At 54.6% G+C, this 14424-nt stretch overlaps 1 protein-coding gene across 3 annotated transcripts in view; it reads left to right on the top strand.

Annotated features, from left to right (window-relative positions):
* Positions 1-14424, top strand: part of TTBK1 (tau tubulin kinase 1) — a 43667-nt gene that overhangs the window by 16800 nt on the left and 12443 nt on the right. For 2 of the 3 annotated variants that reach the window (XM_079148087.1, XM_079148086.1), the window contains exons 13-14: positions 1009-1570; positions 7168-7446. In XM_079148087.1, the coding sequence (XP_079004213.1) occupies positions 1009-1570; positions 7168-7446 (841 nt within the window). The remainder of the gene's footprint in view (positions 1-1008; positions 1571-7167; positions 7447-14424) is intronic. The other variant, XM_079148088.1, reaches the window with a different exon arrangement.

The following is a 14424-nucleotide window of genomic DNA, read 5'->3' as shown; positions in this document are numbered from 1 at the left end:
AAATACCCTCATCTTGGAGATGGAATCACCCCAAACTGAGATGCTCTGGAAGTACTGTGAAATTCACAGCACAGTTCCAAGTAGTAACAAAGAGATGTCCCGATGCAGGATAGGTGTCACAAAGGTAACAGGTTGGAGGGAGTCTGTCCATGCCTGAGAGTTTACAGCCTCGTGGGAAGGCAGATATGTAAACAGACATGAAGTCCACTATGTGAGGGGGGCTCAGGGTGCCCTCCTTACAAGATGGGAAAGGCTCCCTATAAAAGGTACATCTGAACTGGGTCAGAGAACAAAAGGCAGAGGGACAGAATGTGTGGGAGGGAGGGCAAGTGTGGCACAGGCTGTGTAGGGAGCAGCATACATACAGTTACAGAGGTGTAGAGATTGTGGGCAATTTGGGAAGAGTGAGTGAATCTGAGATCACTGGCTAGGGAAATGGAGGAACTGAGGCCTAGTCTGGTTGGGAGGGTCCTGGGTGCCAGGCTAAGGAATGCAGACTTGGTTTTGGGGGCTGCGGAGTTTGTTGAGCTGGGCTAACAAGGCCCTTCCTGCAAGGAGTGGAAGCAGCCAGGCAGGCCTGCAGTGGGGCAGTAGAAGAGGCTCAAAAGCTATCCATATACTCAAGAGCCAGGTGGTTGTGCTTGCCCTGGATATGCCAGGAAGGAGCCACCAACGGCTCAGCTAGTTTTAGGAAGGTTAGATTCCCTGGGGTGGCCCAGAGAATAGCCAGTGTTCTTAAGGCACAGAAATCAGAGTTTATTTTCTGCATGTTTATATTCCTGGAACATCGTAAGCACTCAGAAATATTTGCTGAATGAATGAATGAGCTAATGAAGTCTTTCTAGGAAGTGAGTTTGGAGGGTGGCAGTGCAGAGGTATCTGGGCCTGGCCCAGGTGGAAGAGGTGCTGTGGTCAGGAGCAAGAGTCCCACTCCATCCTGTCACCTGCTTGGGACCCTTGGGGCTCCAGAGAGGCTGGGCACTGAGTCCTATGTGGGTAACTCCATAGGTCCCGGATGGATCTGCCTGGTTCTCCCTCACGCCAGGCCTGCTCCTCACAGCCGGCCCAGATGCTCTCAGTGGACACAGGCCATGCCGACCGGCAGGCCAGTGGCCGAATGGACGTGTCAGCCTCGGTGGAGCAGGAGGCCCTGAGCAACGCCTTCCGCTCGGTGCCATTGGCCGAGGAGGAGGACTTTGACAGCAAGGAGTGGGTCATCATTGACAAGGAGACAGAGCTCAAGGACTTCCCTCCTGGGGCTGAGCCCAGCACATCAGGCACCACGGACGAGGAGCCTGAGGAGCTGCGGCCACTGCCTGAGGAGGGTGAGGAGCGGCGGCGGCCGGGGACAGAGCCTACTGTCCGGCCCCGGGGACGCAGCATGCAGACACTGGCTGAGGAGGACCTGCGGCAGATGCCGCCCCAGCCCCCACCACCCCAGATGAGCCAGGCTGATGGCAGGTCAGAGACGTCACAGCCCCCCACGCCTGGCAGCCCTTCCCACTCGCCTCTGCACTCGGGACCCCGCCCTCGACGGAGAGAGTCAGATCCCACAGGCCCACAGAGACAGGTAAGGTTGGGCTTGTACCCCCACTTCCTGTCCCCAGGTTCCCGGAGTCCTGGTGTGCAGGCCTGGAGTGCTCTATGTGCAGCTCCTGCTGCCAGGGAACACAGCAGTCTCAGGGCTGTGATGGAGGTAGACAGGTTTAAGGGCCTGAGACCATGCAGGGGGCGGCACAGCTTCCTAGAGGAAGTGTCCTCCAAGCTCTGAGTTGAGTCTTGCGTTGTGAGTAGTACAGCCAGGCGACAATGCAGGAGAAAGGCCTCCCAGGCCAAGGGGACAGCATGTGCAAAGGCCTGGAGGTGGTAATCAGAATGCACCACACTGATGCACATGGCAGCAAATGGGCTTGAAAACAGGGTCTGTGGGCACCATGGAGGGTGTGGTGAGCCAGCTGAGGCTTTTAAATGGGAGTGTGGCATGATTACTTTGGTGCTTTTGAATGATCCCTTGGTTTCTATGTGGAGAATGGGTTCAAGGGGCACAAAACTAGAAGTAGGAAGGCCACCTGATGGGCAGTAGCAGTAGAGAGCCCTGGCAGCCTGGATAGGGGTGGGCACTGTGGATATGGGGCAAGGTGGATGGAGCCAAGAGGTGTTGGGGAGAGGACAGAAGGGCTGTGATGGAGCAGAGGATGGGGAGGGGTGTCTTGGGGATGCCCAGGGCTCTGGGGGGCTGCCATGCCATCACTGAGTGCTGGTCTAAGGGAGTGTGGATTCAGAGTTTCACATAACGACCTCTCAACATCTGAAGGATGTCTGCCTGAAGGCATCTGAGGCTCAGGAGAGAGATCTTGTCTGGAGAGTCAGAGTTTAGGGTTTGAAAACTATAGGAATGGGTGATGTCACCCAAGAGGACTGTGCAGGATGGGAAGACCTGAGCATGAGGACAGAAGCTGGGAAACCCATCTAGAGGGATGAGAGGAAAGGAGCGCTTAATAAGGACTGAGGAGGGGACAGAGCATGGGCAGAGCATGAGGGGTGGAGGGTAGCCAAAATCAGGAAGGAGAATGCCAACCGGGAGCAGGAGGGAGGCCTTCCCACTGTTAGCACAGGCTTCATGGAAGAGAGGGCTCTGAGAAGACGGGGACAACGAGGAAAGTGGAGTCAGGGCAGAAGGGACTCTAGATTGGGCTCAGGGGTGGGTGTGCTTGGGGCCCCTGGGAGGGCCCAGCCTTGCTGTAGTGTTACCCTCCTGTGTGGGAGGACCGAGGGACAAGGCGGCAAGGGGAAGGTGGGGCCGGGTGGGGGCCAAATCTCAAATGTTAGGCTGAGGGTCTGAATATGTCTGGTGGTATTGCGGTTATTTTTTTCTGACAGTGTCAGAATAGGTAGAGCCACTGGCCTGGCCATGCTTCTCTGTAGTGGGTGGAGCTTGACTTCTGACCTGGAGAGTGGACATAAACTCTTGTACTGTGTGCTGAGTGGAGTCCATGGTTCCTCAGAGGGCTGGGGAGAGCCTCAGAGGTGATGCTGGAAGGGCTCAGGGGCTGTGCCCCATTCCACTCGATGGTCCATGTTGGGACACACACCCCAGGTAGCTCTGGGAGGTACCCATGTCCAGGACTGAGGGCCAGTTCTGCCCCTTGCCCAGATGGGAGACCTGGCCTGAGATCACACGGGTGCCCTGGGAATGGCAGCTGTGGGCAGGGGACCATCCCTATGGAGAGGTCCTTTCTAGAAGAGAGGATCTCTGAACCAGGATCCTGGGGCGTATACCTCCTGGCCTTGCCCTATACACTGGAAATTGGAGACTAAAAAAATGGGGACAATGAGTCTCTACCCAGAGAGGTACCAACTGGCTTGAATTGGAGGCTTGACCCTGGCAGGGTGTGGACTGGCACAATTGTGTTGGGACCTGGTCATTGTTCCCATCACAACTGGCACCAGGAAAGCAGGAGAAGGATCAGGATCTGTTTGATGCTTCTGGCATCCCTGTTTCCTCATTTCCCACTCCCTGAGCATTTGCCTTATGCCAGGTAGCAGAGGCATGAGAGCAGACAGGTGTGATAATAGGTTGTGCCACCAGGAAGTCAAGGAAAGGCCAAAAACAGTAGTACAGCCAGACATGGGGGCACATGCCTGTAGTCCCAGCAACTTGGAAGGCTAAGGCAGGAGGACCACAAGTTTGAGGCCAGCCTCAGCAACTTAGCAAGGCCCTGTCTCAAAACAGAAAATGTCCCCACTGGGAATGTGGCTCAGTGGTTAAGTGTCCCTGGATTTAATCCCTGGTATCAGGAAAAAACAAAAACAAAACAAAACAAAACGCCACAGTAGTGCAGGGGTGTCAAGAGAAAGCCCAGAAGCCCTAGGTCTGTACCTGGCTTTGCTAGTTTCTGCCTGGTGACCATGAAACAGTCACCACTGTTCCCTTCTGGATCTTGCAGTGAGGGAGCTATCTTTGAGGTTTTTCCTCACCTTCAGATTCTTCCCTGATTCCTGGGAATCATCCTCACTTTGGGGACTTCTGGCCAAGGGGGATGAAAGATTTGGGGGCAGCAGGGATAGGCCTATTTATTATGCAGTCAATCTTGGGCTCAGGTCTTGCTCTCAACATGGAAGGGGGACAGGATGTGTCCGTGGGGGTGAGGAGTTTGTGGGCTTTGGTTTTCCAAAGAGTGCAGAACTAAGGTTGGTGGCATTCTGTCACGGCGTGTGTGCGTTTCCATGTCAGCTGACGTGAGAGTAGGTTGTATGTGGATGTGTCCATATATGTGCGCCTGTGTGAGCACACACATCGGCGGGTTCATGGGGAGCATGTATGGGTCTGTGAGTGTGTAGGGATGCATGGACACCTGGAACATCAAAGCAGGAAGGATAATAGCAATGAGAGTAATGATTCTAAGGACAATGATAGCAGCTAGCTCTTGATGCTAGGCATTGTCATCTTTTCTACATGCATTCCTCACAACCACACCCTGAATAGGCAACCCTGTAACTAAGGCTCAGAGAAGCTAAGTTTTTAGCTTAGCGTCACCAGCTGGTACGTAGGGCCGAGACTTGGATCCAGGAGGCTAGGTCCACAGTCTGTGCTCTGAACCACTCAGTCTGAGTCCTATGAGTTTAGCAAGCAGAGGAGCAAACACAGGGCAGAGAAACAGATTGTTTAGGGTCAGAGAGTGAGTGCCTGGTGCCTGTGTGTGTGTGTGCATATGCACCTGTGCATGCCAGCTGGCTGCCCGTGTGGGTAGGTGTGCCTATGGGCATGGCTGAGTGCACAGCCACCTGTGTGTGCCTACGGCTGAAAGACGGGAAGGGCATGTTCTACATGATGAAGCAAGACCCTACTTCAAGGGCAAAGGAGGAGGAAGAACTGGACTGGCAGATTTTTCTTTTTCTTCTTCCCTTGGGCCCCCGAATGGAGTGTTGAGCCCAGCCTGGGGCTGAGTGGAGGCTCCTGTCCTCACAGCACACTGGAAACAGTCTGTGTACTCTCCACTTCCAGGGTAACTAGAAGTGTCTACAGGGACAGCCCTACCCTGCTCTTGCCTGCCTGCCTCACCGCCGCCTGCCATTTTTCTGTAAGGAATCCCTCCCTAGACCTGGCTCTTTAACAGTGTGAACACTGCACTCCATCACTGACCCCTGTGGGGAGTCGGATGAAGACCCTGTTAAGTACCGTTGTTCTTTGGTGTGCAAGATGCGTTACTTCAGAGAGCTTTATTTACACACACCCGGCTTTCCTCTTGAGGGGATTTCAGGTGCGAGTTAGAAGGGACCCAGACAGCAAGGGCAGAGGGTACACAGCAAGCGAGTGTGTGATTTTTGGGAGTTGTTTGCCTCCTTTGATGGGCGTCTCTGACTGATAACAGCCAGTCAGTGTTCCCTGAGTACACAGACATTTGCTGGCAAACCACCAAAATATTTCATCACAAGCTGGGCAGTGAACTAGGGGTTAGGGGACAAAGATGAATGCTGCTTCATTATTGGTCCTGTGCTTGCAGAGCTCACAGTCAAGAGGGGCGCGGTGCGCATGCCAAAGTCTAGAGGTGGGTGTTTATAACCAGGGCCATCAGGAGAACAGCATCTGCACTTGGGAAGCTAGGGTGTTCTCACAGGGAGTGCTGAGGATAAGTAGACGGCCACAGGAGTGCCCGGCCTGGCGGTCAAGAGCATGCTGGGGTACAGTGTCAGCTTCAGAAAGTTCCCTGGCAGCTGATGAACTCTGCCTGGGGTTTTAAACTCAAGGCACTCCCATGTGCTGTGAGAGAGGCCTCTGCCCCTCCACCTCCCCAGGGCTTACTGCAGGTGGAACTTGGCCCAGAAGAAAGTGACTGGGGAAGCAGGGGGGCAGTCAATACTCCTGGAACGTTCTTTCTCCCTGCTCTGCAAGAGGTTCCATGCCAAGTCCCTATGTCCCTGTTTGATACCAGCAAGGGAAGATGTCCTTCTTCATCACTAGAGCTGGCCCTGTCAGTCCTAACTGTCGTAATACAAGCTAGGTAAACTGGTCTTAGTCCCAGGAGGACTAGGGGTCAGCATGGGAAAGGTCTGTGACACCCAGGCCACCATTTCCATCCCCACGTGCCTGGGACACGACTTTCCCTCTGAGGGCAACAAGCACAAGGGCAGGACTCTTCCTGAGGGTGAGGAGGCAGCTCTCCCTTCCACCACCGCCTGCCTTAAGGCTCCTTGGGGAGAGCAGGGAGAGGCACTTTAGAGAAATGATTTGGATTTGCCCCTCCTCCCACCAGTCCTGACGCTGTCCTCGTTCTTCAGAATGGCTTAAAGGATTCTAAGCTGGCTCAGGAGAACAGTACTCACGCCATGGCAGTGCTACCAGGGTACAACATCTGGTCCTCATACCCTTTGAGATGTGTACCATTCTTATCCACCCACCTCATTTTTCTTTTTCTTTTTCTTTTTTTTTTTTTTTTTACTGGGGACTGAACTCAGGGATGCTTTCACTGAGCTATATCCCCAGTCTCCAGTCCTTTTTATCTTTTTATTTTGAGATGGAAGTTGGAAGGAGACTGGCCTTGAACTTCCAATGTTCCTGCATTCCTGTATTAGCCTCCTGAGTCACTGGGATTACAGACATGTGGCACCTGGCTTTTTTTTTTTTTTTTTTTGCATCTGGCTTCTTATCCCATTTTACAGAAGAGGAAGCTGAGGCACAGAGGGGCAAAGGAACTGGAGGTCACCCAGGTAGTAAGTAATAAAGCTGGGATTAAAACCTGAGTAGGTGGACACCAGAGTCCAACCACTGCCACTGAGAGCCTGATCCCATCCTGTGATGGGTCTGGGGTGCCAAAGGCAGAAGGTATGCAAGGAATGTTCCTTAGACCTGGAGCCTGGTGAGGGAGAGAGGCAGCACTCCCTGCCAATGTGTGGCTGGACAGAGGCAGAGGGCCTTCCTGAGGGCGAGATTCCCCTGGTGGGGGGAACCCCAAGCTAGACAAGGCTAAGTCAAGAAAGCTTCCTGGAGCAGGTGAGTGACCAAGGTCTCTGCTGGGAGACCATGGTGTGACAAGTGCCCAGAGGAGGCGCAGGGCAGGGCGCTGGAGGCCAGCGCCGCAGGGGCTGTGAGCGGTGGGTGGCCCCCGAGACAGCTGTCGAGTCTGTGCCTGACGCCTCTTTTCCCTCCACTCTCTTGGTCTCTTTCAGTTGGAGGAGGACAGACTCTCGGGGCACTCCCTCCCGCGGTACAGCCCCCTGCGACGACTGGCGTCCTCCGTGTTCTCCTCCTCCACGCTGGAGACCGAGCATTACCCTCACCCCGGCGGCGGCAGCTCCTCGGGCTCCTCCGGTTCCCTCATTCAGCGCAGCCGCTCGGCCGAGAGCAGCCCCGTGCGGGCGCCCCACCGGCGCCACGCGCCCCTCGCCGCCGGCAACCACAGACTCGTGCCCTCGGTGCTCCGCATCTCGCGGTCCCAGCTGCAGCAGGTGTGGGCCCGATTCACCCACAAGACCTAGGCTGGGCCCCCCCCCCTCCTGGAGGGGGCAGGTGGGGGGGGTGGGGAGCAGGCAGAGACCACGGTTCCTTCCCAGGACGCAATAATCACACCACACAGCCCCGTCCCGCCCCACCGTGCAATACAGCTCCCCCTAGAACGTTGGCCCAAGGTACTGTAATACTCCTGCCCCCAGCAGTCTCCGTCCCACCCTCCACCATCTCCCTTTGCTAGGTGCCAGCCAAATGGTGCTGGAAGGGGTGGGGCTGGTGGTGCAGTTTTGAAGTCGGAACAGGGCCACTGAGCTGGAGCCTGCAGTGGGTCTGGGGTCCAGTGGAAACCAGGTTGTCAGAGAGATGAGGTGTGCTAGGCCACAGTCTGGCCTGGGGCATGTTCCGTGGAATCGTGATCTCTGGGCCTGGCTGGGTCTGATGCACTTCTGAAGGGCTGGTGGAGACCAGGACCCTGTCAGTGGGCGCGTGGTTGGTGTCTGTTTAATCGGGTGGGGCAGGGTGCATGGCCTATGGATGGGATGGAGGCCTAGTGCCAGGCTTGGGGTCTGGTGAGGAGGTGTCTGTTCTCAGTGATGGGGAGGGGCAGCCTCAGGACCTAATGAGCCTTTCCCATGCCATTGTCACAAAAGCCAGTTGCTCCCTCACACATCTTATCCCAAAAGGCCCAGGGCTTAGTCCACTGTCAGTGGCCACCTTCCCCCAGACTTATGTACTGTCACTCACTGCTAGGATTGGTTGTCTGGCCTCAGCTCTCCAGGAGCCACATATGGTAGAGAGGGGTCTGGGATCTCTTCCTAAAGATGGGATGGAACCACCAGTGAGAGGACCCTGTCTAGATACAACGCAGACAAGGGGATTGTTAAGGATGAGTCTCCACCTGGGGAGAGCTGGTGTCTTAGGACAAATCCCAGGGAGGAGCAGCTCACCTCTGTCCCTCTCAGGGGGTGACTTCTTCCTGTAGGTGCTCAGCCAAGCTGGTTGGTCCCCAGGGGTGGTGGTGAAGACAGAGCAGAGGTAGACAGATCAGGTGGGATCTGGAGATGAATGGGGGTCAAGATGATTGATTGCTCGTGCCCTTTCTGCCCATTTCTCAACCCTGAACCTGTCGCTGCAGGGACCCCAAGTTTCCCTTTCTTCATTTCTGCCCATTCCAGCCATCAGCTCTGTTCCTTGGGGAATGGAATAGTAGTTAGGAGCATGCCAGAAAAGGTAGTGCCTGTATAAGGAGGGGAGGAGGCCCAAAGATTTGCAAAAAGTTTATTTCAGTGATATTGTGAGTGTGAGTGTGCTTGTGCATGGGTGTTTGTACGTGTGGTAGGACTGCCATGGATGGATGCTCAGGCTGTGCCCTGCACAATTCCAGGGAGTGTCATTTGCATAGTCCCCAATGTGACTGGCACCCATTGAAGTTGCACAGTGCTACAGCTCTGTGTGTGTGTGTGTGTGTGTGTGTGTGTGTGTGTGTGTGTGTGTGTGAGAAAGAGAGAGAGAGAGAGAGAGAGAGAGAGAGAGAGCCAGAAAGGTGTCTGTGCAGTTCTTGATAGTTTCCTATGCACCCACCCTCACCCTGGCTTCTCTCTCTACCCTCTTCTCCCTCTGATCTCTCCTTCTCTCCTATGGTCCATCAACTCCCCAGGTGTTTCTGGTTAGAGTTAAGGCCCCTGCCCCAGCCTGGGGGTTGCCATAAGTGTGGTGGACAGTGTCCTGGAGCCTAGCTGTCCTTACAGATGGCCAGCATTGTGGTACGGCTCAGTGGCTATGATGTACTCCCCACTTAATTTGAAATATCTTTTTTTTTTAATTGTTATTTTTAAATGAGAATGGCTGGGCCAAGAGTATCTTTTCCATCTGGTAACAAAAGCCAGACTTGAGTCCTCATACTTATGTCCCATCCCCACCTCCATTCTGACTGCTCACTTCCCTAGACCCAAGCCTCTGTCGTCCTGGGGCTGTTCTAGATGGCTCCACACTCTGCCCAGAAGTTAGGGGAGGGGTTCGGGTAGACCCTTTGAGAAAGAACAGAAAACAAAAAGCACAAAGGTGAGGGGTGGGGACGAACAGTAGCCCCGCTCCCCTCCTCCCTGCACTGCCCCCCTCTCCCCTCTTCCCTCTGGCCTGCTTCCCATCCTCTCCAAGTGGTGACAGGGGGAGATTTGAGGGAAGTGTGCTCACTCTCTGTCACATAGGTCAACAGCACCAGGGTTCCACAAAACCAAGCACTCTGCTATCTGGCATTCCCTTCCAGAAGGTTCCACCACCCAACCCTGAGCAGAGCTTCATCTCAGTGACCTGAACCTTGAGGTACTCTAAGATCCCAAAGTGCCTTGTGACTTATCAAAGATGATGGCATGGGCTCCAGCCTTGTTTTAGTGTTTAGTACATGTTACTGTTTCCAAAGCCTCTGGGGGTGGGGGACCTGCTAAGCATCCCAGGTGAGTGAGTTTTCAAACTAACATACCCAGAACTGACCCCTGTGGGAGAGTTTGTGTCCTTTAAAGCAAGGCCATGATTCAAGATATTTTGTCCTTTGGGGGACATCCTTTTGTACATCCTCTGTGATGGAGGAGTATTTGTAAGCCATAAAGCTCTGAGCCAACAGGAGATGGTCTTGATAACAGTATCTTTTCAGGGTGGCTTTGACTTTTGGAAGTTTTAAGGTCATTTTAGTCACTAGAGTTAGTCACTAGAGTTCATGTCCACATAGAGCTGGGTAGACCCCCAGCGTGGTTTGGGGCTGAGTAACCAGCTCAAGTTCCCTGGCTAGGTAGGGGTGCTGTGAGCCTCCAATGTTGTCAGATTCTTTTTCTCTATAGGGATTTTCCAGAAAGCAGGCCAGAATGTTTCCAGAAATGGTACTCTGCTTGGGGAAAGCACACAACCTCCCAAGGTCAGCTTTGAAAACAGACACTACTCCCCTCACCCCCATACTGGGGATTTAACCCAGGGGCACTGTACCTCTGAGCTACATCCCCAGCCCTTTTTATTTTTTATTTTGAGACAGCATCTTGCTAAATTGCCCAGGCTGGTTTTGAACTTGTGATCCTCCTGCCTCAGCCTCCCCAGTATCTGGGATTACAGGTGTGCACCACTGTGGCCAGCTCAGACAGCACTTTGTTGTATTTTGAAAATGATGTTCTTATATGTTGCACTCAAACCCTGCATATACTAGTGTCTTCCAATTATTTATTTTTTTTTAATTTAACAGTCACTGGCACACAATACTTATTATCACGTGCCAGCAAGTGATCTGAGCACTTTACAATTAACTCATTTGAACCTCATACTGGCCTATGAGGTAGATCCCAGTATTACTGCATTTAATGGATTAATAAGAACATCTCATTTATAAGAACCTGTAGGAAAGCTGCCAATGCTGAGTAACAGATCTTGTTCTGAAGGACTTCTTAAACCTTTTGGTCTGTGTAGTAGTTTACCAATGGTTCTTTCTGGCTGGTCCTTCCTCATGCTATATAAGAAGAGGTGAGTTGTCTCTGAGCCATTCTTTCCAGATGCAAGTCACTCCAGAGCACTGGGGTCAGTAGAAATGCCTGGACCCTATTTCTCCAGGACCCCTGCCTCTCAAGCCCACATGGCCCCAACATCCCATAGCGGTCCTGGGGATTAGGTGGGCAGATTAAGTACAGTGAGAAAGCAGGTGCTCTGAATCCTGACCTTGGTGGTACTGGTGGGGACCTAGGAGTCCGGCTCACAGCCAGGGCAGACACTGGCACTGCTGAGTACTGACCAGGGGACTTTGAGCTGGTGTTACTAACTCACACAGGAGTGTCAGGGAAATGACAGGCTTGGGGACTGTGGTAAATAGGAAGCCTTCATCCTGGCCACTGTCCTCAGACCAATTGTCACTGTCTTCCAATTTTTATGTGCAATCTCCCAATTTTTAATTGTCGACATCTAATTTCAAACACACACACTCACATACACCCACAGACCACACATACACCACAGAAAAGTTTGTTTTTTTAAAAAAGAAAAATCAGTGTGTGAGCCCAACAAAACCAGTTTCCAGGGAGAGGTAACCCAAGCTCAGCTCTCAAGCCCCGAGAGCCTGAAGGACTGCCCAGGGCACATGCAGAGCAGCAGGTTCTTCCCGGAACTCAAAGCTGCTGGGCTTCTTCGAGAAGGCAGTTCACAGCTAGCGGGACTGCGTGGTGTGTGTGGTGTGTACATGTCATGTGGACGGGCCGGAGTGTGTGGGGCCACCGGACTTGTTTGTGGTGATCAGAATAGGACCACCTAGTAGGACCAGTGTTTTTTCAGTAGGAGAGAGTGTGTTCTGAGGACCTTGGGTCAGTGAAAAATGCTCTATTAAATTCTCAATAACTAATACACAACTGCACACGCACTCAAGGCAGCTTGTCATAGCAATAACCACTCTCGCCCCCACCCCAATATCCTGAACCCAACACTCTCCCTTTGCCTTTTCAGTTTGGGGAAAACAGACTTAACCCTGCCAAATGGGTGGCAGGGATAGTGGCACCTCTGAGCCAGGCTGGTCCCAGCACCCTCCTCACCGTCTTTCTCCTCTCCCCTGCCTAGGTTCCTTTACCTGGGGAGGTGGGGTGCTATCTGTGCAGGCAGGGGTGGGAGGCCTGAGTCACTGAGGTGGAGGAAAGGGGCTGTGTCAATTTATCTGAATGGGGTGGTCAGTGGAGGGGACCATGCTTGGGGAGGTGCGGCTCTGATTCTGGATGGGGGTGCTCTCTCTGTGGGGCACACATAATGTTGTGTCTCTGCTGTCCTTGGATTGATTTGGTACTTAGGGATGGGCATGGACCTCTAAGGAGGGCCTGAACACCACCCCACCCCACTCTACCCCAAACTCCACTTAGATCTGAGACACTCCGAACCCTAGGGGCAGGAGCCATCCTACCCCATAGTCAGCCTCTGAAAGCTTAAAGCATCCTTCTCACTACGGAACAGGCTCCCAGTCTGAAGGCCATATCCCTATGGTTCCCCACATACTGGCCTAGGATACCCCTGATCCTAAGTGCCCCCTTCCCCTAAGTAGAGGCAGGGAGGAGGGGGATGAAGCCCCAAGTACTGTGGGAACCTTTCTAGATCTCTCTCCTACTCTCTATTGCTGGCAGTCCCACCATTTGTCCTCCCATCCTGCATACGCTGGGGAAGTGGGGGGTCAGCTGATCATTCACATCCACACACCCACACCCCTAAGTTGCGCACACACTTCATCCACGCATCCACTCTCCGCACAGCAAACTAGCAACCCGGTCAGGAACCCTTCCGGGTAGGTTTCTAACTGTAACGGGACCCCTACAGCCACATCCAGCTCGGTCCCCTTCCCCGGCACCCGCCCCACTCCTCCCCACTCCGCCTCCCCCCTGCCCCTACCCGCCGTGGCCGTCGCACCAAGAATGTACGTTCAGTCTTTTTAACCAGCTGCTACGCGGCGTGACCAGGGTACAGCCCGGCCTCGGAACCCCAGCCCCGCGCCCCGCCTGGCCGCGACTTCAGTGCCGGCTCCCCGCGCCCCGCCGAGCTGCCTGCTGCTAAGTACTTAACCTGGGTTAGCGCTCCCCGCCGCCCCGTTTTCGCGCTCCGTTTCGTTTGCATTTCCCTTCTGCGGGCTCGCGGCTGCTTTGTCCCTGGCCCCGGACCCGGGCGGGACGAGTGGGGATTCGCCCCTTGTACTTCCAGGGCTGGGGTGCAGACGCGGGGCGGGGGAGTGGGAGGGAGCTGGCTTGCAGGCCCCGTCGCCCCACCCCTGATCCCGGTTACCTCACCGCCCACAGGGCTGCCCACTCCCACAATTGGCCTTGCAACTGGATGCCAAAGAGCCCGGAGTTGAGAGGGAGCCAAGCTTTGAGCCTAGTCTCTCAGAGCCACCCAACACCCCCCTTTTTGTCCACACCCCAGTCTGCGTCCTGTGCCCCACCCCATCCACCACTAAGGGCCCTGGGGGTCCCCAAACATACCCCCACTTCCAGCTCTTCCCCCAACCCCACCCCCGAAAATAAAACTCAGGGACCAACATCTGCTTCCTTTGCACTTGCTCCGTCGACCCCTCCCCCCACGCGGAGGGGCTTCTGTGGGGGAGGGGCGGGGTTCCGGGCCCTTAGAGTTGACAGTATTGGGCGAGGAGAGGGGCTGTTCCCTGCTCCCTGAAAGGTGAGGTTGGCGGGATGGGGAAGCTCAGCCCCGGGGCCCAGCTGAGCTCCATCCCTCCAGGGACCCGGGAATCCCCTTCCCTGCGTCGGGAGATAGTTTGGGTGGGGGGAGGAGCGAGGGATGAGAAGGGGCTGGCGAGAGGACCTTCCTGGAGGTCCCAAGTCCCAGTCGGTTTATTCCTGAGCCTCCCCCTCCCATCATAAATCCTTCCCCGACCCCCGTTTTTGTACTGCAATAAAACTGTATTATACGCTTGCACTATTCCCGACCCGGCCAGCATAAGCATGCACGAAAAACTCAAAACCACAGCCACACACGAAGATGGGACGCTTTCTTTCTTTTTCTTTTCTTCCTCTTCCTCTTTCTCTCCGGGGTGCGTCCTCCTTAGTGTACATAGCGGCGTCGGGGGGCCCCCCCCGGGCCCGGGTAGAAAAGCATGCACTGAGCCCCCTGCCCCTAGATTGCGAGTACTGTACAAATCCAACACTTGAAACCGACACGCACACGCGCGGCGCCGCCACCGGGGTGGGACATGGACACGCACCCACGCGCACACGGCCGCGCACGGGCGGGGGTGGGGGCTCCCCGTAGTCACGCGTCGCTGTGCGAGGGATCTTGTGCCTTTTTAAGTCCCTGTATGTTCATGCAGACAATCCGGAGAGCTTGTGTACTACCAAATCCTGATTAAAGACGCCTTCCAGGAACCTGCGCCTTGGCCTGCTTTCTTTCTCCCTACTCTTCCTTCCCTCCTGCTCAATGCAGACCTCTATTCTGGGGGCGCCCGCTGGGCAGAGGGCAGGGGCTGATAT

The sequence above is a fragment of the Sciurus vulgaris genome (genome assembly GCF_902686455.1).
Source record: "Sciurus vulgaris genome assembly, chromosome: 7".
Taxonomy (NCBI): Eukaryota; Metazoa; Chordata; class Mammalia; order Rodentia; family Sciuridae; genus Sciurus; species Sciurus vulgaris.
The sequence above is the reverse complement of the archived record's forward strand: the minus strand, read 5'-3'. Positions and strand labels throughout refer to the sequence as shown.